The 26,223-nt window shown below is 39.6% G+C and overlaps 1 protein-coding gene across 3 annotated transcripts in view; it reads right to left on the minus strand.

Moving 5' to 3' along the window:
• Window positions 1-26,223, minus strand: part of MIPEP (mitochondrial intermediate peptidase) — a 228,736-nt gene that overhangs the window by 37,224 nt on the left and 165,289 nt on the right. For 2 of the 3 annotated variants that reach the window (XM_049867153.1, XM_049867154.1), the window contains one exon: window positions 732-853. In XM_049867153.1, the coding sequence (XP_049723110.1) occupies window positions 732-853 (122 nt within the window). Of the gene's footprint in view, window positions 1-731; window positions 854-26,223 lie in introns of those variants that run through there. The other variant, XR_007515047.1, reaches the window with a different exon arrangement.

The raw sequence follows: 26,223 nt of genomic DNA on the forward strand, positions 1-26,223 counted from the left end.
GGTGTTAGAAATTCCCAACGAGAGGGCGCCTACAAGGCAAAACAACTGAAAAGTGTCATCTAGGTGGCGATGTGCACATGGCCACCACAAAGGTGAGCCATGTGAGCAACAGTAAGTAGCACAGTTCTGTCACTGTTGACCAGACAGAACATTCCTGAGGCGCCAAAGTGCTCCAAACATCAGGCTGAGGACTGATTTCCAGAAAGAAACTGGGGAGGGCTGGGCTGCATGTGAATGTCAATAAACAAAGTTCCCAATGGTGCTGCTCCTAAATTAAGAACAGTAGGAAGTCCTCTGTTGGAAAATGAAGAGGAAGTAAAGTGCTCCACAGAAGAGACAGATGACTGCACCTAAAATAAGGGAACCTATTAGAAGTAACAGGAAACACCGATTGCCATCAGACACTGACGGCCGATAGGGCTGTTTGGTGTCCAAGTAAAACAGCCCTACTACCAGTGGTCCCTGGGAACTCTGGAGAGTAGGAGCAGGCAGGCACGTGAGGGAGGCTGAAGGCCTGGTGTCACGGCTGTTCCAGGAAGCAGGAGAAAAGCTCACACAGGAAGGTCATGAGAGCAAAGGGCCCACCTTTGGACCAACATTGCCTCAAGGGCTTCAGATTTTCTCCGTTTGTTCAGGGGAAAGTTCTCACAAGTCTCACCTCTAATGCAATGGGGTAGGAGGTTACTGTAGTTCAAAAAGGTGCCATTTTATAAACATTCTCCCCTTATTACCTGTTAAACGGATCCTGTAGAAAGCATTCTTTCCAAACCATGGAAGCCACTGCCCTGGACATCAGGTAAGAGTAATACTTGGCACCATAGCCCACAAGGTGGCTGAATCGCAGCTGCCAGGCCTGCCAAAACAAAACCAGTGCAGGAAATAATGGACACTCTGCATTCTGAGAGTATTAGGAGTGAGAACACAATGGAAGCACACGGGATCTGCAAATGTTATAATTTAACTTCACTCACAGAGTCAAGCTAGTCACCATAATCTTCAGCATATTATAGCTGCTTTGTTCCAAATATATGATTACTCGTTTTCATTAAAAAGTTTAATTTCTTATGCTGCTTATAAAAACCAAAAACAGTTGCTGTCTAGTTGATTCCAACTCATGGCAACCTCATGTGTGTCAGGGTAGAACTGTAATCTATAGGATTTTCAACAGTTGATTGTTCAGAAGCAGATTGCCTGGCCTTTCTTCCAAGGTGCCTCTGGGTAGACTTGAACCTCCAGCCATTTGGTTAGCTGCCAAACATGTTAACCATTTGTATCACCCACAGACTCCTATGCTGATTACATTTTATTTCACATGACTAGAAAAAAGCTAAAGTCAAGAGTTTACTTATGTTTTAATAATTTGGTTATTTCAAAAAGTTTACAATGAATACTTGCTGCATGAATCACTTTTCACATGGGCCCGTCTTTCTAAAGCTAATAAGTCCCCTGTTTTTGTCATAATTGTATTTTTAACAAAGCAAAAAGGCATAAAACAAAAGAAAAATGAAATAGAACGGAAAAACTCTATAAAGACGGGTAATCTAGAAATGCATCTCTTTTTTTAGAAAAGGCAAATGCTAAAACCCAAAGTTAGCTATCAGCAATTTCAGCCTCTCAATGTAAGGGTGAAGGAATTGGCAGGGCTCCCTGCCCTCTCTAAGCTCATTTAGCTGGTTTTTTAGTCACACTAATGAAGAAGCTGACATCTGATTGTCTATACAAGTTCATGGCTGCTGGGATTCATTTCTTGACAGAAATGCAGGGAGGACGGCCCAGAGATGACAGTGGCAATGCTGACAATGGAGCAGGGCTGGACTCTTCCTGTCTATGCCAGCCAGCTTGGAATGCCCAGTTGTTGGCATCGGAATAGGACATTTCAAGTCTGACAATGAGTACATTCATTCTTCTTGACGACAATGAGTTAGTTATTAAAAATAAGACCACGTAAGTTTGTCAAGGATACTATTCCATTGGAAAATTCTTTCCCTGCAAATACCGTTCTTTCTCTGTAGCTAAGAACTGAAAACCACTACATTCTGACTGGTTAATAAAAAGAGGGTTGTCCAAGTATAAAAGCATAAACTTATTCATTGTAATGTTGCTGCAACAAAAGCTGGGATTATAAAAATTATCCTTCAAAGACACCTTTATGATTTAAAAGTTTCTACTTTTCTGAAATAAACAAATCTGACGTGCAATGATCCACTTTCTTCTAATGTATGCTTTATCTGACATTAAACATAACTCCCTAGAAAATCAAGTATAAAGTATAATCCTTGCCACAAATCTAGAAACTAGATAAGCTAAAATATTAGGAAACAAATGTCTAAGAAAATATGGTTCCTTTATCACAATGGTATGACAAATTGGAGTACAAATCCTAAGTCCTCTACCCATTACACAATGACTCGAAGGATGGAAGGACATCTGTAGTGCTAGCTACTCTCTGATTGTGTCCAGCTCTTTAAGAGGAGTAATTGGACTGGACTGGGAAAGGAGCTGTTGTAAAGGAAGGTGTGCGGGAGCAATCAAGTTACTTCAGAACATCAGGCTATCAAGGCAAGAGAAAGGATTATCTTCGATAGCCACTCTCCCCCTTCTGCAAAAAAGATATGATTGCAAAAAGGATATGATAGTGGGCAACTTCTGGGTCATTTCCTTCAAAGAGTGTACCCTTCTCCCTTCCTCCTCTTTTTTTTTTCTTTTGATTGGCTGGCATGTGGATATGACAGTAGTGAGCCATGCTGGACCACTGATGAAGGTGCATCCCCAGGGAAGGTGAACCAGCAAGGAAGGAGGAGTGTGGGTCTTTGACCTCATAAGGCCACCACACCCGGTATGGGCAGTTACACTCACACAGTTGTTATCAGGATCTCAGTTAAGCAACCAAACCTATATCCAACCTGATATCAGATGTTCCTCCACTCTAGGCACAGGTGCTGCTACCATACAGGACCATGAAAACTTGACATACAGCTCCTGGAGGCCTCGCCCTTGCTAGGAGAAGCAGAGCACTAGAAAGGTAAATACTTGGTTTCTGCCAACAAGTGCCCTCAGGTGTTAGTGGAGGACATGGGAAGGTAGAGACAAGCTTTTTATCCTATTTGTACGCAAGCAGTATTTAAAACAACAGCAAACAAAGCCACCTATGGGCCAAATTCCACTATAACAAATTGAGGCACTAAATTTTTAGCCAAAAAGTAGATTCCTTGGAATTCATTCATAACATATACAAAGTTCTTATACTCTACCTTATTTAAAAAAAAAAAAAAAAGGTATCTCAGTTTTTGTGTTATGCTGGAATTTTAATCTATAAAATGTTGCTTAGAACACATGGGCCATTGGTACTCTTTCTCACATGAAGTAATCCAGACATGATGATATCTTCTGTAAGGATTAAAGGAATATGCCTTGCTGTTTTAATCGGACATTCTACTAAGATACTGGCGGTTATGCTACCAATGACATAAGCTTCTCTCATGGGAGAAATCTAGGGTTGGTAGCATACAGTTAAGGGGCTTTATCTCTGAAACTTTTTCTTCTTGGTGACCTGCCAGAACTGGTTGGAAAACCTATGCCGTACAGTGCAGATCCTAATTTTGTTTACATTTGAGCTGAGTACAGTTTTGTCTTGAAAGCAGATCTACTTCAAGAATGGCATTCGATTGGAGCTAAAAATTTTCAGTTTCTAAGCTTCAGAAACTTGTAACCAAGTTCCTAAACCCAACAAGAGAACAGAGACAGCAGGGTTTGTATAATGCTAGGATTTTCTGAACTGTCCCGGCATCTGCCTTAAACTAACATCCTACCTGGATACAGATATTCTTGCACAACACATACCTCAGTGTGTCTTGCTGTTTAATTGACGGTTTGATTTTGGTACTACACTGCTTTCATACCTCGAGACACCCTAAATAAATTATATCCACATGACACCTTTCATCAGAGGTTCGTGCGTTTATAGCAGACTAAGACCTACAATTCTACTGTTATTTGAACATAAATAGTTGAATTCTTGCTAATTCAACCTAATATTAAGTCCTTGCTACCCTTTCACTCATTCACCAGGAAAAATGAAAGAGTATTCCATTTTAAGCTCTGGAATCATGATATCCCCTTTCTTTTAGAAGTTTTCTTTTTCCTAAAGGACATTTGTTCCATGGACAAAAGTACTCACCCTTTCTTCTAAGTGTAATATATGGGTCTGATTTCAAAAACAAAGGACTCAAACACCTATGCTACCAAAAAAAAATCCAAACCTGTTGCTGTCCAGTCAATTCCGACTCATAGCAGTTTCCCTTTTATTATGACTACGGATATAGATTTTCAAATTCTAACACTATCACAAGGCATGGCTGTTAAAAACTCTTTTTGAGTTAGATAATCTCAGACAAATACACAGAAGCAGAGTTTAGATAAGATAGGCAAAGCTACATGTCAACAACCCAGTGGATACTGTTACTTGCTTTTTAACTCCAGAGAATGTGAGGCCCATTGAGATTCTCACTTGCCTACAGCTTTTCTCTAACTACACAATTTTCCACCCTTCAAATTAGACAGGGCCAGGAATGTAAAGGTAGCAATGCCGCTGTTTACTTAGTATAGTATCTATTTTCAGTTTCAAACCTAGAACAGAGATCAGTTAATGAGTAAGCACTCATTAACTATATGTCAAATGTTGAATGACTGAACTAATCATTTCTCTTAATTATACACTTCAACAGTACACAATGTCTTTACTTCTAGCTATACCTGTATAAACGCGTTTACCCAGAATTTATTTTAGAACAATTTTAATACTGGAACGTTATAAACTGCGTGAGAAGAAAAATGACACCTATAATTTCCTTGGTGTGTGTCATAATGAACTGAAATTTCCTTAAGGGCAAGCACCACAATGCTATGCCCATGTCTTGACTAGTATGTACCTGGAATACAACAGGAACTCAACTGCTATCCGGTGGGTGGGTGGATGGGTGGGTGGGTGGATGGATGGATGGATGGATAGACGGACGGACAGATGGACAGTTGGGTGGGTGGATGGCTGTGTAGGATGGATGGATGGGTGGGTGGGTGGGAGGACAGAAGGAAGGAAGGTCACTACAGGATTATTACATAATGATGCTCAACAAATGTTGCTGACAAGCTGGATTTCCAAATGAGTTCAAGTATAACATCCATGACATAAACAATAGGATACTACTGTGCTAAAAACAAATTCTGGATCCTAAGCTGACTGTTAATAGTTTTTTTTTAAAATAGTTCCGTGACTACATTATTCGAGAGGTAGTATAAAACTTTTGAGACTAATTTTGGTATCAGATCTCCAGGTCTGGGCTGTGTCCAGAATCTTCCTAGTGCTTGCTAGTGTGTGATTTCAGCCTCCTTCGAGTTTCACAGGCTAAACAAATAATGAGCTAGCAATACTGTAAAAGCTCATAAAAGGCATCTGTTGTAATCAGTATAACTAAAAGATGGCAAGATAGGAAGAAACAAATTCCTGAACTACTCTTTATAGAAAGATCATTTTCACTTTTGACATTCCCTGTGTACACTACTGTTTGTCTGTAGAGTAATTCTTAAGATATCAAATCTCTGGCTTCCAATGTATTCAACTATTTAACCACAATGGAGAGTTGAAGGAGATATTCTCCTATTCCTCTTCCTGTGGTCATATTTTCTATTAATCTGTGTGGTTATATATATATCTTTCACTAACATTTCTAATTTGAAAAAAGTTCTTATCGACATTTTACAAAAATTCATGAAACAACAATGCCAAACAGAATTCCCAACTTGAAATACAAATTGATTTTAAAAGAATATAGTTACTATTGTGAACAGACTCTAACGTGGTCTCCCATGATCCAGTTATGGTGTTCACATCTTTGTATAAGACATTGAGTGTGGGCTGGACTCTCTTCTAACCAACAGAATATGATAAAGCTAGTGGGTTACCACTTCTGTGATTTTGTTATGCTATAAATAAAATCTCTGTCTTGCTAGCAGACTTGCTCAAGAGACCATCCTTGCCAGGTTGATGAAATAAGTGCCATGATGGGGAAGCCCACATAGCAAGGAATTACATATGGCTTCTAGGACTGGAAAATAGCCTTTGGCCAACAGTCAGAAAGAAGCCAGTCCTACAACCACAAGGAAATGAACTCTTTAAGCAACCTGGGTGAAGTGGATTCTTCCCCAGTCAACCCCTGGGATGAGAATACAGTCTGGCAGACTTCCTGGTTGCAGCCTAGTGTGACCTTGAGCAGAGGACCGGGCTAAGCCTGTATCTCCTGTCCCACAGGCCCTGTAATAGATGTGTGTCGTTTTATTTTAATTTTATTAAAATTTGTCCCTTTAGCCATTTTTATTTGTACAATTCAGTGACATTATTCTTACCATGTTGTGCTACCATCACCTCTATTTCTAAAAGTTCCACATTACCTCAAGCATAAACTCATTACCTCTTAAGCAATAACTCCCATTTCCACCCCTGAGAATCACTGATAAACTTTTGCCTCTATGTATTTGCCTATGCTAGATATTTCATATGAGTAGGATCATGCCGTATTTGTTCTTTTGTGTCTAATTTACTTCACTCATTTGTTTTCTATGTCCACCCATGTCTTAGCAACTATCAAAATTTCATTTTTCTTTATGGCTGAATAATATTCCATTGTATGGATATACCACATGTTGTTTACCCATTCGTTGATAGACATTTGAGCAGTTTCTACTTTTTGGCTATTGTGAACAATGCTGCAGTGAACACTGGTGTACAAGTCTCTGTGGTCCTGCCTTCAAGTCTTTTGAGTATATATCTAGAAGTGGAATTGCTGGGTTGTATGGTAATTCTGTTTAACTTTTTGAGGAATCGTCAAACAGTTTTCAACAGTGCTAAACCATTTTACATTCCCACCAATAATGTACGAGGATTCTAATTTCTCCACATCCTTACTAACACTTGTTATCTTCCATTTTGGCTTTCTACCATTATGGAAACCCTGGTGGTGTAGTGGTTAAGTGCCACAGCTGCTAACAAAAAGGCTGGCAGTTCAAATCCACCAGGCATTCCTTGGAAACTCTATGGGGCAGTTCTACTCTGACCTATAGTGTCACTATGAATTGGAATTGACTCAATAGCAATGGGTTTGGTTTGGTTTTTGTTTTTTATCAGGGTAATGCTGGCCTTACAGAATGAGTTAGCAAGGCCTCCTTCCTTTTCTACTTTTTGGAAGTTTGAGTAGGACTGGTATTAACTCTTCTTTAAATGTTTTATGTAGAATTCCCCAGTGAAGCCATCTGGACTAGGACTTTTTTTTGCTGGAAAATTTTTGATTACTGATTCAATTGCTTCACCTGTTACAGATCTGTTGAGATTTCCTATTTCATTTTGAGTTAATTTGCGTATCTTGTGTGTTTCTGAAGCCCTGGTGGCACAGTGGTTAAGAGCCTGGCTGCTAATGAAAAGGTGTGCAGTTTGAATCCACCCGCTCCTTGGAAACCCTATGGAGCAGTTGTACTCTATCCTATAGGGGTGTTATGAGTCGGAATCGACTCAAAGGCAACGGGTTTGGGTTTTGTTTTTTTTGTGTGTGTGTGTTTTTACTAATTTGTCCATTTAGGTTATCTAATTTTTTTGTCCAACTGGACGGCACCTAACAACAAGAACATGGGCAGGACAGCCAGCCCAAGAGAGCAAGTGGAACCCCTGCAGAAAAAGCCACAAAGTGCCAAGACACCATGAATCAGCTGTTGGTGTTAACCACCAATGAAACCTCACAACTTAGCCAGGAGAAGAGGGGAGAATACTTTTGTCTTTGTGATAATCATGAGCAGTTCAACAAAGGAAGTTGGATGTCTGGTTAGAGAAGACAAAAAGCATGAAAGCAAAGATGAAAAAGAACTTGCTGGTCCCTTGCAGACCATGGCCTTCTCTGCCCAAGCATGGAGAGGAGTACAATCAAAGTAACACAGGAAGGACAGAAATTTCCCAGTGGAAAGAATGTCCAATGGCAGGTGAGAATCTAGATTCCACAGATATGTACTAAAAAAGGAGCTGCGATGAGAATGGATACGCTCCAGCTTTGGGGACAGAGGAAAAACAAAATATATCCTTCAGCTCTTACTTAAGTCCTCCAGGGAACTAGTTCATAGATTTAAAACAAAGATCTCCAACCTGCCTTGGAGTATCAGGGAGACAATATCTTCATGCTGTAAGATAACATCACAATACACAGAGGAAGGATCAATGTAATCATGTCTATTTGATGTCAAATAGGGCCTTTCTCCTTGCATGAAATAGGCAAGGAGAACCCTGGAACAAGAACCCGAGGCACGCTACAGAACAGCTTCCTGTGAGCCCACACTTCTCAGATGTCATCACCTGCACTGTCCCAGTTCCCTCTGTCCAGTCACATCTGCATCCCTGCTGGTCCTAAACATGACAGGGAGGCTCCTGCCTTCCATCTCTGCACTGTCCTCAGCTTGGGACACTCTTTCTGCAGTGACATCTATGGCTCACTCCCTCACTTTTTTCAGTTTCTGGACAAATTATGCTTCGTCAATCAGGCCTTTTCAGATGAAACAAGAAGAGATACTGCTCAGTTGGCATGGATCCTGAGCAAGGCCGTGAGGGTGACCCTAGGATCTTCCTGCCTTCAGTTTTACCATGGTGTCTCCCGCGCCTAGGCATCCTCTACCCTGGGCCTTGGCCCCACAGCACTCTACATGGGTCTCAGGGTGGTAGCTGCTGGTCCACAGGGTCATTGCTTTCGTTGATGCCCATCACAGAAGTCTATGGCTGGGGAACTCCTCCATTCTCTCCTGCTTGGTTGGGCGGATTCCCCTTCCACTGCTTCATCCTCTCCTGGGTGCTCACTGAGGAAGATCTCATTGACAGCTGACTGATGGCTCTGACTGCAGAGCCACTGTGCCTCACTATGGCCACTACCCCTGCCTCTCACCCGAGATCCCATCAACTAGCACCTGGGATTTTCACAGCAGAATGAGTGCAGAGGGATGAGACACCTGACTTTCATGTTTTCAAAACGTAATCCAAGTTACAACTGAGTTTTTATTTCACACTAAACACTTCAGAGAAAATATTGGAGGCTGTTCTTCCTTCCTCTGAACTCCTAGAGCCCTTAGGATCTGCACTAGCAGAAAGGGCTCTGCATGGTTCCATATGTTTCTGTGGACGTGTTCTGTTTCCTCATATAGGGGTAGGACAGCATCATGCTTTAGCACACAGGCCCTGAAATCATCTGTCTTTCCACAATTAACTGAACAACCATGAAATGCCAGGCACTGTGGATACAAAGGGGGCCCTGCTCTCATGGGCCACACAGTCTACTAAGGAGACAGACATTAAATAAAAGATCAAACAAGCGATTACAATGGCTGTCTCCAAATTCCATACCCTCCCTAAATTCTCACCTGTAAGAGCTCAGCTGCTAACCAAAAGATTGGTAGTTCGAATCCACCAGCTGCTCCTTCAGAACCCTCTGGGGCAGCTCTACTCTGTCCTATAGGTTGACTATGAGTCAGAATCGACTCAAAGGCAATGAGTATTTTAAAATGTTACTGTGGTCACACCTCACAGGATCTTAGTGGAGTCAATAAGACGAAATGCATAAATAATTTGCACAGTGACAAAAAAAAGAGTAGCTGCTGAGGCTGCTTATACACAACCAAACACTTCATGGGATTTGTTTGCTTGGTTTGGAGGTTTAGGGTCATGGTTTCATGGGACATCACAGTTAATTGGGCTAATAATGTGTTTAGTATTTCTATTCTACCTCCTAGTTCACTGAGTAGGGCCTGAGGTCTTAAAAGCTTGCAAGTGGCCATCCAAGGCACAACAATTGGTCTCTATTTTTCTAGAGCAACAAAGGAAGGAGAGTCAGGAACAGGAGGAGGATATGGAATGTGTGGATAATTGCCTCCATGAACAAATGCCTCCTTGCCATGAGACCATAACTGGATGGTGCCTGGCTACTATTACTGAACAGTTTGAATAAAGATTCCATAGAAGAATCCTGATCAAAAGGGGGAAAATTCAGAACACAATTTCAAATTCTCATGGAATCCAGTCTTTCTGGAGTCATGGAGGCTAGATGAACCACAAAAACTAATGCCCTAATCTTTAATCCTTAAATCAAAAATATCCCCTGAAGTCTTGAAACCAAACAATTGTTTAGCATAAAAAGTAAAGAATGTATGCCTTGAGCATTATGCTTTTTTAAGATCTACTACATGGAAACCCTGGTGGCATAGTGGTTAAGAGCTATGGCTGCTTACCAAAAGGTCAGCAGTTTGAATTTACCAGTTGCTCCTTGGAAACTCTATGGGGCAGTTCTACGCTGTCCCATAGGGTCGCTATGAGTCGAAACCCACTCGGTGGCAACAGGTTCGTTTTTTTTTTTTTTTTTTGGTTTATATGGGATTGAATTGACAAGACCAACTTGAAAGATTAGATAGGAACCTTGGGGAGCTGTGAGTTTATGTTAATGGGGGAGGAACGATTCAGAAACGGAGGGTGAGAATGTTTGTACAACTCAAAGAATGTAGTCAATGTCACTGAATTGTGCGTGGAGAAACTTGAATCTGTGTATGTTTTTGTTGTGTATATTCGCAAAAACAATAAAAAATAATTTATGTAAATTTTCAATTAAACAAATTCTATTAAAAACAAAGATAATAAATACTAAAAAAAAAAAAAAACCAAAAAAAAAAAGTTTGCCTGTGCCTGGCGCTCACCCAAGTGAGTCAGCTGCTAATAGAAACAAGCCTTTTGCAAGCTCGGATGATACCATACACCTTTTTGTGTCTCGTTCCCAGCATAGTGTCCTAAATAAATATTCACAAAAAAGATGATAAAAGGAATCACAAAAAAAATTAGACACAAATTACTGTAATATAGACATAACTTATATCTTAAATCCAAAATTCTCTTTCTATAACTAGCTTCAAAAATCACTAAAATTATAAAGATGTCAACAGAAATAGGTAAAAAAATAACTAATGCAAATTAATTTACTGACTATATGTGCTCTCTCTATATATAGTTGTCCCTAGGCATCTGTGGGGGATTGGTTCCAGGTTTGGAAACCCTGTGGGGCAGTTCTACTCTGTCTTATATGTTCGCTATGAGTCAAAACTGACTCGAAGGCAACAGGTTTTGTGTGTAGGTGTGCACGTGTGTGTGTGTGTGTGTGTGTGTCTAGACAATAACATCTTCCTTTAACGGGCTCTTATCCATTAACCTTTACCTCATAACTTTAAATGATATTTACTCAACTTCTTTGGTTTGAATAGGATGCTTTCCAAACTTATTTTCTAATTCTCATGCTGAAAGATCCCCCCAGATCATATTAAAAGGTACGTTCTACTAACTTTCTTTTATATTGCTTACAAGGTACAAAAGCTAGACATGTGCAATTGGGAAATATGTCTTACTGAGGCTAAGATGAAATTAAGTTAATAAAGATGGTAAAAACACATTCAGCTGCAGGAATACATAATAACTACTTCCCCTGGCCCCGATATAATACCATGGAGGCATTCCAGCAATTTATTAAATAACTGCATATTCTGTAGTATAGCCCAGGACTTGTGATCTATGTCATCTATGGGTCGTTTTACCACATGCATTTTATATAGGACAACTGACAGAAATAAAATACGTGACTGAGCCACTGAAATTACTAGAGCTGCCTGCTTTCTATCAACATGTCATCAATCCTCTCCGATTGTCTCTTCTGAAGAATTTCTGAAATTCCTGATGCAACAGATTTTAGCAACTTCTTGTAAAAAAGAAACTGCTATAGTTATGGCTGAGACATACGACAAACTTAGGTAATCCCAAGTATGTATTACTGGAATTCAAAACAAAAAGTGTTAGATAGATAATACCGTTAGTTAAAATGTGTAGTTACTATGAATAAAGTTGTAACAACCTGTGGTATACGGATGACTCAACCCTAATGAAAATGAAGATGACTTGAAGCACCTGCTGATTAAGGTCAAAGACTACAGCCTTCAGTATGATTAAGGTCAAAGACTACAGCTTTCAACACCTGACTTGAAGAAACAAATATTCTCCCATCTAGACATCACGATAAATGAGGAAGAAACTGAAGTTGTCAATGATTTCACTGTACTTGGATCAACAATCAATATCCATGGAAGCAGCAATCAAGAAATCTAGGGATATATCACACTGGGCAAATCTACTGCAAAAGACCTCTTTACAGTTTCCAAAAGCAAAGATGTCACATTAATGACTAAGGTGTGCCTGACCCAAGCCACAGTCCTTTCAATTGCCTCATATGCATGTGAACGCTGGACAATGAAAAAGGAAGACCAAAGAAGAACAGATGCATATGAACTGTGGTATTGGTGAAGAATACTGAATATACTGTGGACTGCCAGAAGAATGAATGAATCAGTTTTAGAAGAAGTGCAACCAAATGCTCCTTAGAAATGATGATGACGGTGAGACTCTGGCTCCCTTACTTTGGGCACATCATCAGGAAAGATCAATGACTAGAGAAAGACATCATGTTTGGTAAAGTAGAGGGTCAGTGAAAATGAGGGAAACTCACCAGGAAATGGACTGACACAACAGCCCAACAATAGACTAACATAGCATCAAGATGGCGCAGGATCAGGCAACATTTTGTTCTGCTATGAGTCGGAGGCGACTCATGGCAACTAACAACAAAACATTATTACAACTACTCATATAAAAAACCGTATCAACTAGTATTATTTTACAATGTTACAGTAATAGGGGCTATCAACTGGCTTTCTTCTAAAATCTCCTAAGTCTAAAAGTTCAAGGTCTAATCCTTAAAAGTGTTGGCAATGACTGATGGCTTGTTTAAGGTCAGGCTGAAATGAACCGATGGCTGTATTTCCCTTCTAAATCTATAGGTTACTAAATTAAATCTTATTTCACATAACAGTAGCCAGAAGGTCTTTCTGAGGTAAGCTGATCTCTAACCTATACAGCAATTCAGTTTCCTCCTCTGGGAAAGGAATGGAGGCCATCAGGTGTGACCAACACATCCCTTCTCTACTTCAAGACTTGGTGTCGACATTGACTTTTTATTTTTTAAACTGAGATAAAATTCATGCACCACAACCCCCCCCCCTTTTAAAGTATACAATTCAGTGTTTTTAGTATGTACACAAGGTTGTGTAACCATCACCACTATCTAATTCCAGAACGTTTTTTTACCCCAAAAAGACGTCCCCACAGTTCATGGCAACCACTAATCTAGTTCTAAAACATCGCTCTGAACACGGATTTATGGCTGACTTGGGAATGAAAGGTAATATGAGCAAAACCATAGGACAGGATAAGCTAACATTGTGTTTGCCAAGCAGCAGCACAGTATCTACTAGTGGTTTGTGAAATCAATATAGTAGGTTGTGACCAGCATTACAAAAAAAGAAGATAAAAATAGAAGAGAATAGAAAAGGTTAGAGTACAGTTATACAGTTAGGGTAATTTTTGGCATGTTGCACTTCTGTTTCAGTTTTCACATAGATGGTGTAATGGATTGAATTGTGTCCCCCCAAAATGTGTATCAATTTGGTACACCATGATTCCTAGTATTGTATGATTGTCCACCATTTTGTGATCTGATGTTACTGTCCTATGTGTTGTAAATCTTAATCTCTGTGATGTTAATGAGGCAGGATTAGAGGCAGTTAGGCTAATGAGGCAGGACTCACTCTACAGGACTACACCCTATCTGGAGTCAATCTCTTTTGAGATATAAAGGAGAGAAGTTAGCAGAGTGGAAAGGGACCTCATACCACCAAGAAAGAAGTGCTGGGAGTGGAGTGCATCCTTTAGATCCAGGGCCCCTGCGCTGAGAAGCTCCTCAACCAGGTGAAGATTGATGATAACAAGCTTTCCCCAGAGTTGACAAAGAGAGGAAGACTTCCCCTGGAGCTAGCACCCTGAATTTGGCCTTCTAGCCTCCTAGGCTGTGAGAGAATAAATTTCTGTTTGTTAAAGCCATCCATTTGTGGTATTTCTGTTATAGCAGCACTAGATAACTAAGACAGATGGCTTACACATGCATATAAACACATGTACACATACAGGTCATAATGTAGAACATATTTCTTACTATGGGTCTGGTCAAAAAACTTTTGAAAGCCAAATGGGTTAACAGTTCAAGGGCAGAGATTAAAAAAAGAGAGAGAGAGAATTACTAAAGTAGAGAGAAGCCAAGGATAAAGAAGCAGACAAAAAAAGCTTCCAATAGGTGATCTCTCAGCATCTACTGTACTTTACTCACTAAGTAGACTGGAGGAGCCCTGGTGGTGCAGTAGTTAAGCACTTGGCTGCCAACCAATAGGTCAGCAGTTAGAACCCGCTAGTTGCTCCACAGGAGAAAGATGGGGCATTCTGCTTCTATAAAGTTATAGCCTTGGAAACGCTATGGGGCAGTTCTACTCTGTCCTACAGGGTCTCTCTGAGTCTGAATGGACTTCATGGCAATGGGTTTGGTTTTTGTTTAGTGAGTAGACCATGAAGGGAGAAATGGCCTCTGTGGCTTTCTACACCTAACACTTGAAAATACCAGTGCTTTCTAAAATGATCACATTCAGAATGCAGGCTCTTGAACAATGGGTAAATCTCCACTGGTCCTGCTGTCTTCATGATGCTTTTGAGATCTGGTGTCCTTTCAACAGAACAAAGGCAGTTGTAGGTTGCACATTAAGTTTAAACCAGCTTTATGTAATCATTCTGAGATGTACCATCTTGGGAAAAAAAAAAGACAGTGAATTTGAAAAGTAATCAAAATGCAAATAGAGGATTTTAAAATACTTCAGGTTACTGAGTTAATAGTATTGTACCACTGCCATTTTCCTGGAGTTGACATGGCACTACGGTTATGTAAGATACCATCATTGTAGAGATTGTATGAAGGGCACTCAAGAACTATTTTTGCAAATTCTGAATACTAAACTATTTCAAAATTAAAAGTTGTTAAAAAATAGTTCAGACTCTAGTGTTCTGCAGATTCCTGGAATCAGTGCTGAGAGGCTAGCTTGAAATCACCCTACCACACTGAGGGTGTTTAAGAAAAACCAGCTTATAGATGAATTCTCTTATTTCAAATAGACCAGCTTAATGGTATCTAGTTTTATGCTGCTTTTGTTCAATACCGTGCTTTTCTAAACTAAGTTATGGCAGCATATTCTTTTCCACAATATTTTTATGTGTTTCTTTATTCATTTTAATTCAGTACAGAACTGGTTCAACTTTTTAGAGGATATACAAACCTTTAAGAGGGAAAATGAGTTAGAAAAAGTGGTTGTGAAAAAAAGGTAAGCTATCATTTGATTTATAGACACTCATTGCTTTCATTTAAAAGACTTAACACTGTGAAAGGGTTGTTTAGACTGTACTTCGGCCTGAGTGGAAAAAAGTTATTGCTGTGATTGTATAAATCATTTCAAATACTGTTTGATTTTAGCTTCTAAGTGTCGGAGTTTTTCTAAATGCTCTGAGAAAGTTTGGTTCACTTTTCACTCTCCATAAATCAGCAAGTATTTCAAAGCTTCCCTGAGACACAGAAAAACATACACACGTTAAAAGAATGATTACCTCATCGCTAAGTTAGGAATTTGAGATATTGTATATTAAAGAAAAGCAACTAACTGGGTTCTCTCTTACAATTATTAAATATATACATTATAAATCGAGATGTGCAGGAGACACCAATATAAACTATTCTAGCACATTAATAACCACGTGTGGTGCTGGAAGGCAGTTAGAAGGGCAAAACTCCCCCACAGCAGTACTCAAGCAACAAGCTTAGCTTGATTATGGAGACTCCTTGTGATCCTGCAAACCACAGTCCTTGGGGAGCAGAGATCACCCTCAGTACTCACTGATGGAACAGTCCTGAACATGAAGATAGATTCCGAACTATTTTGGTTTATCAATTTGCTTCTCACGTTCTGACCCGTCCTACATACGGTGGATGATATTATCTTCCTCACACACCATTTTTACCCTTTTAATCCCCCTTTCAAATTCTATATCACTTACTATTCTGACAATGCCTAAGACTCCACCTGGGTCATTTGATTCTGCAGCCCAGTACTCTAAATCACTACTCCACCTCTCTTGTCTGTATTGTCTACCATGTACAGTTAACTTCAGCCTCCTCAGATGAGCCTTCCCCACTCATGGTGCTACTCCCTCACATGCAGTCTCAGTGTCATACAACTGGTGTTATGGATTGAACTGTGTCCCCCCACACCCCCTCAAATATGTGTTGTAAATTCTAATCCCTATACTTGTGGTTATAATCTCTCATTTGGGAATGCATTGTCTTTGTTATGTTAATAAGAGTATTAGTGAAGGGTATGTCTTGAATCAATCTCTTTTGAGATACAAAAGAATTAAATAAGCAAGCAAGCAAACAGAGATGGGGAAAGATAGACACCAAACCACATGAAGATCACCTAAGAGTAGAAGCTCAAAAGAAACGAGGACCTTCCTCCAGAACCAAGAGAGAAAGAAAGCCTTCCCCTAGAGCCAGCACCCTGAATTCAGACTTCTAGCCTCCTATTTGTGAGAAAATAAATTTCTGCTTGTTAAAGACACCCACCTGTGGTGTTACTGTTGAAGCAGCACTAGCTAAAAGACAACTTTTTTTACCACATACAACTTTGAGTCCTACCTTTGCTGTTTCAATATACTAGTCTTCATACTAGAATGTTCTGTTTTCTCAAACACACATATTAGTCCTTTTTCAAATCATAGGTCAAACCGGATGCATTCCATTAAAATCATAAACAAAGCAAGATGCTCACCTTCTCCATTATCACTTAGCAGGATTTTGAAAGTCCAAGCCAGTCAATCAACCAAGCACAAACAGAAATGCATTAATGCAAAGGGGCAGCAAAAATATGATTTATAAATGTTGTGACTATATATACCTGGAAAAGCCCCTATAATCCAAGTAACAAAAACAGTAAGTGTCCATTAAGATTGCCTGCCACAAAATCAGCAAACTAAAAGTAAAAACTTTCTTATGTACCAAACGAGCAAGAATAATAACAAAAAGGAACAAATACCCTATCACAAAAGTTTAAAAAAAAATCCATAAAACAGAAATAAATTTAGCAAGATGTGTGAAGGACGTCTAAGAAGAAAATTACAGATTTATGACACTGCGATAGGAACAGGCAGATAAATGACATAGTTTGAGTTTCAACTGAAGAAAGCATCAGAATTATTTGTGGAATAAAACAGAATCAGAGTGGAATAAAGGCATCTGTACTAAAAACCAACTAACCAACAACAAACAATTTCACAAATGATTGTACAGCCTGGTAAGAGCCCCTAAAACGGACAGCTTAGAAACAAATCTTGTTATACTTGAAAACCTGGCATCTGACAAAGGAGACCTTTGCAAATTAGTAAAGGTGGATTATTCAAAACTCAATGGAAAAGCTAAGGTTCATTTCAAATCTCATAGCTTCTGCCAAAATAAATTTAAATAATTGAAGATTTAAAACTGAAAAATGATATAAGAGTACTAGGAGACAATGTGGGCAAAAATTTAAATATTTGGGGGTTAAGAAGTTATTTTTGCATGACAGAAAACAAAAAGAAAAGCCTAATAAATATAACTAAAAACAACAAATGAGCTAACAAAAAATAAAACATTCTATATGTTAAAAAATCATAAAAGAAGCTGAAAGAACAAAATGGGGGAATATTTATAACATAGGGATAAAATGCTAACATTCCTATAAAAATTCATTAGGACAAAGAAAATCAACACAAACACGGGGAAAAGACAAGAAGAGGCAAAACTCCATCATATTCAACAAAACAAAACCAAGCCCGCTGCCCTTGAGTGGATTCCGACTCATAGCGACCCTATGGCTGGTGGGTCCGAACCACTGACCTTTCAGTTAGCAGCTGAGTGCATGAAAGAACTGCAAGCAAACATAAATAACAGTGTTTGTAGTCTCTCAGGCTGGCAACAATTAAAATCAAATCAGCTATTCAAGTTGTCCAGGGTGTGGAAAATGGGCACTTTCATGAATTAATTGTTGGGATTGTATATTGGTACAAACTCTCTGGAGTATAACTCTGCAATGTGTATTGCAGCATAAGCTGCGCACATCTTTAGCCCAGCTATCCCAAGCCTAGAAGTTTATTTTAGGGATAGAGTAGTCAAGTGCACATGGGTCTACAGGTTTATCTGCAGTCCTGGATATCACACTGAAAAATGGGAAACATCAAATGGTCTCACCATAGGTGACTGGCTAATTACGGTACATAAATACAGTGATAAACCATATAGCCAGTGTGTGCTGAAGCTGACTTGAACCAGCTCGTGAGAATCAATGGTGCATATAGCTTCCCAAGCCCTCTTGGTTACATAATACTGGTAGCTTGAAATTGGCCATGGTGGGAATATTTACACAAACAAAACTGGCAAATGCTATAAATCAGGGCTCCCAATCATCCGACCCCGCCCTCCTCCAAGCCGGTTGTTAAACATTCATTGGCACACCGCTGCAGAAAACTACCACTAAAAAGTAGATTGATATCTACATTCATTAGCACTATAGGAACATTCAGTCATATTCTAAAGAAGACAAAAGCAGGTTGTAGAAAAGCCTATGTAGTAGGATCATACATATTTATTATTACTCTGGTATATGGATATATCCATTTGTACAGATAGACACAAAGGGATGGAAGGATGTTTTCCACAAGATTCTGGCAGGCGGCAATATAAGGGATGAGCGTCGTCAGTCTATTTTGGTACAGAATCTTGAATAAGGGCTGGGGCTAGAAGAACAGGGTTCCTGGGCAGGGTTTCAGAGCAGAGGGAGGCATGTGAGTACTAGCCATGAGTAAGAGCAGCAGCCTCCATGTGGCCTGAGGAAACACACTAGGCAGAAGGGAAAGCTACAGCATGGCGCAGCACACAGGTAGGTGTCATACATACTGTCCACTGTGCACGGATATCAGAACAATATGCCTGGCACACAGTAGGTGCCTGAAAATGTTTGATAAACAAATGAGTTAATGAAGTCAAAACTACATTTCATGAGCAATAGGAATTTAAGCCCAGTAGAAGACATATAAAGGAGTCTTGGTGGTACAGTGGTTAAGCGCTCCACTGCTACCTAAAAAGGTCAGTGGTTGGAACCCACTAGCCATGCCGCAGGAGAAAGATGTGGCAGTCTGCTTCCGTAAAGGTTACAGCCTTGGAAACCCTATGGGGCAGTTCTACTCGTCCTATAGGGTCCCTAAGAGTTGGAATTGACTAGACAGCAGTAGGTGTTTTTTTTAGAAGACATATGAGATTTCAAGATGATTTGGGAAAGTAAGAGACTCATATTGCATGCCCAGCTTTAAACTAATTCATTCGTTTTCCTTTATTAACGTTATGTATAAGTTTTATCCAGGCAAAAAATACGTTTTCTATTTCTTTTTGTTCACCTATGGTAGAAACAAATCTTGTGAAGAATCTCACTATCACCTGAAAGTATATCTCTTCTAGGATACACTTTTTCTAAGGTAAGAGAATTGGCATTTCTAACCTCCAAGGTCACTTAAAAAAGAGAGGGAACACACTTAGGCTCTAGAGGAGTGGATCTTGTACCCACAGCTAAAGCCATGTTGCTGTTAATTGACTTCAAGTCTATTCTGACTCATGGTGACCCCACATGTGCAACGTAGAGCTTCTCCATATCCTTTTCATGGTCATGACCTTTTGGAAGTAGATGACCAGGCCTTTTTTCCAGCCTCTGGGGCGGTGGGGGGCGGAGTGGAATCGCCAAGCTTTCAGCTTGTAATTGAGCACTTAACCATTTGTACCACCCAGGGATTCCTAACTAAAGACATGGGGAGGGGAAATTTCTACTCCAGACCCAGTATAACATTAGCCCTGACTCTCCATCTAAGCTGGGCCACCCAGGTATAGAAACAGCCCAAATAATTACTATTATTTTAATCAACTGCAGCTTCCTAATGGTATGCAGAGAACTGAATACTCATACCATTGGGAGCCAACTAGAGGGGTGTGTGTGTGTTTTCCCTTCTGATTTTCATAAGGAATACATGCTCAATATAGAAAAACTGGAATATAACAAAAAAGAAAACAAAATTCATCCTTAATTCTATCACTGTGTGATAAACATTTGTTAATATTGTAAAGTTCTCTTTAGTCTGTTTTCAAAATATGAAGTCACACCATATCCAATTTTATATTTTTCACTAACCTTACTTTAAGAATTCTTTGTAAATATTAATTGCTATATATTATTTGGGGGTATATTATTTCATCATATGGACTATATTAGTCAGGATATGGAGCCCTGGTGGCACAGTGGTTAAGAGCTTGGCTGCTAACCAAAAGGTCGGCAGTTCAAGTCTACCAGCTGGCTCCTTGGAAACCCTATGGGACAGTTCTACTCTGTCCTAAAGGGTCACTATGAGTTGGAATCCACTCGACGGCAAACAGGTTAGTCAGGATATACTCAGTTATGAGGCAATAACCTACAACAGTAAAATCTCAGTGTTTGAGACCAACATCTGTTCCATCTCAGGTTGGCAGGGCCTCTTCTCCATGTCAGGAGGCCGTCAGGGCCTCCACCATCTGGAATGTTGCTAGGGCAAGGGAAAGAAATGTGGAAAACTACAAAGTAGCTTTTAAAGGCTTCAGCCTAATAATGACATACATCACTTCCGCTCACATCTCTTTGGTCAGAGCAAGTCACATGGCCACAACTAGCGGTGCAAGGTGAGGATGTGCAGTCCTTCTGTGCGCCAGAGACAAGACGCGGCCACACGGGCCTGCTGTAGTGTACTTAACCGCTCCTGGAATGCTGAACTCTTTCCAATTTGTTATAAATGTGATGAGAATCAAGGACAAAGCTTTATTTGAATTTCTATTTATTTATTTAGAATAAATTCCAAATGTTACCTTATTGGGTTAAGGGGTATGTAAACTCTTCAGGTTCTTGATACCTATTGCCAAACCAATTTGGTTTCCTCTGAACAAATACAAAAATGCCTACCTCAGGGTACCAAGAAAGTACTAATGTCCTCTTATAAAATATTTACTAATGTGATAAGTGAATATGTCATTTCACTGTTATTTCCATTTGCATATTTTTATTTGCTGTTGTTGCTGTGTGCTGTCGAGTCGGTTCTGACTCATTGCGACTCTACGGAAAGTCAAACAATTTTTCACACAGGTATTAATCATTTGTATTTTCCTCTTTTGTGACTGGCCTTATGCTCTTTGTCCACCTTCCCACGGTGGGGATTGGGATTTTTTGTTTCTATTTTTTATTGTCATTTTATTTGTGTGAGTCCTTTATGCAGCAATAATAAAATCATTTGTTATAGTTTTTTTAAAATCAGCTTGCTTACTTGTAAATTTTATTCATCATGACTTCTGAGAGAAGTTCGCATTTTGTGTGTGTGCGACCAATCTATCACTCCTTTTTTGTCATTTATTTCCATTGCTTTTTAACTTACTATTCTTCTCTAAATGAATAAGAAATATTTGCCTGTATTTTCCTTGTTTTTTAATGGCTTGGTATTTTCCCACCTAAGTCTTTACTCCAACTGGAATGTAATAAGCTAGTATAGCAGAGAAAGTCCAGTCCACAAGTCAGGCAACAGGCATCCTAATCCTGCCTGTGACACCTTTGGTACACTACTGAATCCTCACTTAACTCTCTCCCTGCAACAGAACTCTAAAGTTTGGAATGTGGCAATGTTTCTCCACTTCAGTACAAAACTGAAGTAGCCTTCTGGCCTCGGCCATACCTGGAGTATCAGGAACAAAGAAAGAAGCAGAAATACTGTACTTCTATATTGCAAGCTAATGTTTAAACTACTCTATCTTTTCATTACTGCCTCCCGGGCACTGAGTTTCTGTACAGGAGCTGACCAAGTCTGGAGAAGTGCCATTTCAAACAGAGGTAAAGTGAGGAGGCCAGGGAGAGTGCTCCAGGCTGAGGGACACAAGTACCAAAGGAAACGGAGTGTGTTTACAGGAGGAGGCAAGAGTGGCCAGGCCACATGGGAACTGTGGATGGGTTAAGGAATTTAGCCTTTAGCTTACGAGCGATAGAAGCAACGCAGCAATGGAAGTCTTAAGGAGAAGGGTGCTATAATCAAATTTGTATTTAGAAAAGATCACTCTGGCTGCTGTGCACGCTTGAGAGAAGTAAAATAGGAAAGGGATCCTCATTAGGGGATGAGTACAATAGTCTGGCTGGACTTACCCTACTGGGAGAAAAGGAAGGAAGCATAGTATAAGAAGGAAGTTACTAAGAACTGCAGATTTTATATATCTTTATATTCAACAGAGGTAATTCCATCTTTAAACCACTGTTCAAGACACAGCAACACTGGTTGCCTCCAGGGAGAGACAGGGACCATGGCTCGGGGGCTGGAGTATGAGGAATTTTTATACCGTAAACCCTCTACATCCTATGAATTTTAACCACGTGAATATATTACCCACTGCCGTTGAGTCCATTCCAACTCAAAGCCACCTTATAGGACAGAACAGAATTGTCCCATAGGGTTTCCAAGGCTCTGATCTTTATGGAAATAGACTGCCTCATCTTTCTCCTGCGGGGAAGCTGGTAGGTTCAAACTGCCAACCTTTCAGTTAGCAGCTGAGGGCTTAACCACTGCATCACCAGGGCTCCTATGTGAATATGTTACTTACTCAATATATAAGTAAAATTTTAAATTCATAACACTCAACTGGAGCCTTCCTTATATTGAAAAGGCTGCCCTTGGAGTCTCCACTGGTGATTATAACAAGCCCCTCTGGGTACCTGTCACTCCATGAATAACACTGAGGCCCCTGCGTCTACTCACGTTCCTCACGGGTAAGAACATGATTTACCTTAGAGGATCGCCACAGAAAAAACTTCCTGAAATGTAAACATCCTATAAAAGACACACGTGTATCATTTAAAATAGACAAAGTTGACTGGCTAAAGAAAGAACTTCTAATATTCTGGATATTTATTTCATTATATCTTGTCTACATGAATTTGCTGCAAAAAAAAAAAAAAAAGCACACAGCACTATTTGTGAAAACCAAGACAAAATTGAAAGTCAGCAACTTGGCTCAAAGGACTATATATAAAAACAACCCAGGTAGTCATGTAATTTCCTCATGTTCTAAATCAGTGAATCTAAAGTTGCAGCTGTCTCACAAACTGAAACCAAATAAATTTTTAGAAAATGAGTCAATCATGAGATTAAAGTTTCAATCTATAACACTTCTATGTTTTAGTTACAAAGCCATAAATAAATCTAGCATGACAGAGAAGGTAAATATTTTCTCAGTTGTTTATGCAGCCAAAGAGGAAAGGAATTTAACATGTAATTAACCACTTAGGTGTTTCTAGATACGCACCATATGGTCTTTGTATTTCAGTTAAAGAAAAAAACAAAAAAAACAAAAATAAATATTGTTCTGTTTAATCTAACATGTGCTTAGCAACATCGAATACTCAAAGCTAGTGCAACTCGAACGGTGCCTTAACTTTTCGGAAGAGTTATCCATTTGCAGAACTGGGGCAGAGTAGCACAAAATGTAACTTCTTCCCTAAGAAAAAATTTAAATATGAGGAATGTGCATTTTTACCAAATAATTTAAATTGAACACTATCTGAAGAGTGGTGAACTTTTTGCCACCATGGAGCTCTGTATTTTGTTTACATGTTAAAAAGAAAAAAAAAAGAAAGATCTTTTATGTGATCCTTTACACTGACATCTGAACAAGTGTGAGGTAAGAACAGCAAAGGTCAAAACGAGGCCTTAGCTTTCTTTTTAAAGACTCGCATGCGGTCACCATTTCTCTTAACAACCTTACTTTAAAAAGGACCAATTAGAAAAAAATCTGATTACCATTTTAACCTGGATGGTAGAAATCATTTAATAGATAATTATTTCTTATCTTAATATGTTTTTTATCAATGATTCTAAAATTGAAGGTTTTAAAATAAAATTAACAATAATTGATGATATGAAGGTCAATAAGCTGTGATAAAATTTTATATTAATAACTGAATTAAAATGATGAAATCCATGAAAAGCATTAAAATATACTTTAAATATAATAATATGAAAACAGAAATTTTAATCTGCTTGATTCTGAAATGTCAGATATCTATAGATATTTCTCCCTATATACATTCTCATACATATTTTGAAGAAGTTCTTCAAAATTGACTATCAAGTGACTAGGAAGAAAAATAAACTCTAGTAGTAATAAGCCAAAGTCTTAAAACCCGAACTGTATGCAGCAATGCCATTTTCTCAGGGTGGGTGTTTTTGTTTATTTTTCTTCTTTTTTGGGACCATTACAAAACAAAACAAAACTCTAACAGTAAAGTAAATATGGTAATGGTACTTTCGAAACCTCTCTGAACTCTTTCATTATATTTATTTCATCTCCCTATTCCCATTCTTCCACATGGTTAAGAGGTCTGTTTGAAAGTTGATCTGGGATGAGCACACTATATAAACAATGAGGTTTACCACTGGTTACACTCCATCTCCCAACTGGTAAATTAGCGGTTATTTTCCTTTGCACATATAAACATGACAACAGCAATGTGAGCCTAAGAAATTGCTCTAAAAATCAAGCAATTTTAACAGAGGAAGCCCTCAAATTACACATAAACTGTATTCTGGTTGTTTATTAGTCTGTTATTTGGAACTCAGAACATATGTCCAAAATAAATCTTCTATAAATGATGGTTATGTTCCAAGCTACCACACGATATAATCCTAAAATAATAGAAAAGTGCAGAGCATTATACTGTTGTGATTGGAGTAGTAGAAACAGAAAAGAAAATAAAAATGTTTAAAATTTTGGTTTTTGATGGTACTTGAAAAAAGACTGTTCTAATGAGAAGATCCCAACCACACTGGCTGATCCAGTTTGTGCCCTTCGACAGACATCCCTTTCCACACTTTACTTCAGTATTCCTCTGGTTTGCTCCCAGAGTTTCCCCTCACCTCACCCAGCAAACTCTCCCTGGTCAATGCTTGCTATGAGTTAATGCCTTCCAAACCTATGTTCCTCCAGCTTTGATCTATTTCCACACCTACTGATGTATTTTCGTATCAACTGACCCAACACCTGGCCCCAAGCATTTACACTTGGGCATTCTATAGTCATTTCAAAATAAACTCATCCATTCTGCCACCCCCTGGATTTCTGGCCAATGTGGCACCATAGACAGAAGCACCACGCCATCCCTCTACAGCAAAGACCCAAAAAACTAAGTAGAACAGAGACAAATGTCATTCCTGGAACCCAAAGTGTCAAAAGAAGAGATAAGGAACTCAGCCAAACACGAAATGGAATAAGAAACTAACAGAGGACTGAGAGAGAGGAAAGACATGTGCTGAGGTTCCTTATCACCTAACACAACATGGATTCGCCATCTTGGACACCTGTCGGATATTGGCTAACAGGGAGCATAGGAAAGCAGCTTCATGGAGCTATCAGCAGGAGACAGAGCACCCAGTAACCAATAATACACGCTTTCCCACCCCCCATCCTCTCCCTGCTGCTCTACACCTGAACTTCCTGGCTGGCTGCAATGGCCAGCCGGGAAGCGCAGCATTCGGGAAAGCAACTTCACAAAGTTCTCAGCAGGAGACAGAGCACCCGGTAACGAGCGATATATGCTTTCCTAACCCCCATCCTTCTTCCCTTCTCCCCTTTGGCCTCCTCTGCATCCTACCAGCCACAGTCTCTTGGCCAGGAGGCAAATGCTTCCAGCCCGGGCCACTTGGATTCACCCGGTACACACTGGCTGGGTCCCTGAGTTGGGGTTGCTTCTTTCTGTCTTAGTTTCTTCCGTGCCTCCCTCCACCTGCCCCTCATTTATCTTGAACACCTGGCTCCATGTACCATCTTTGCTTCTTCTTGAAAGGCTGTAAAGCCCTGCTCGACTGGGGATCCACTCCTCAGGCCCGCGACACTACACTGGTGCCCCTGGGGCTTTTTTTTTTTTTTGCTTGTTTTGTTTTCTTTGTCGTCTTTCTCTTTTCGCACTTGGGAACCCCTTGTGGCTAGGCTGCATTACATGGCCTAGGAGCCACGCCCCCCATCTGCACATAGCCACATAAGTGGGATCCCTGAAGGCAATTCTTTT

This window comes from Elephas maximus, chromosome 23 (genome assembly GCF_024166365.1).
Source record: "Elephas maximus indicus isolate mEleMax1 chromosome 23, mEleMax1 primary haplotype, whole genome shotgun sequence".
NCBI lineage: Eukaryota > Metazoa > Chordata > Mammalia > Proboscidea > Elephantidae > Elephas > Elephas maximus.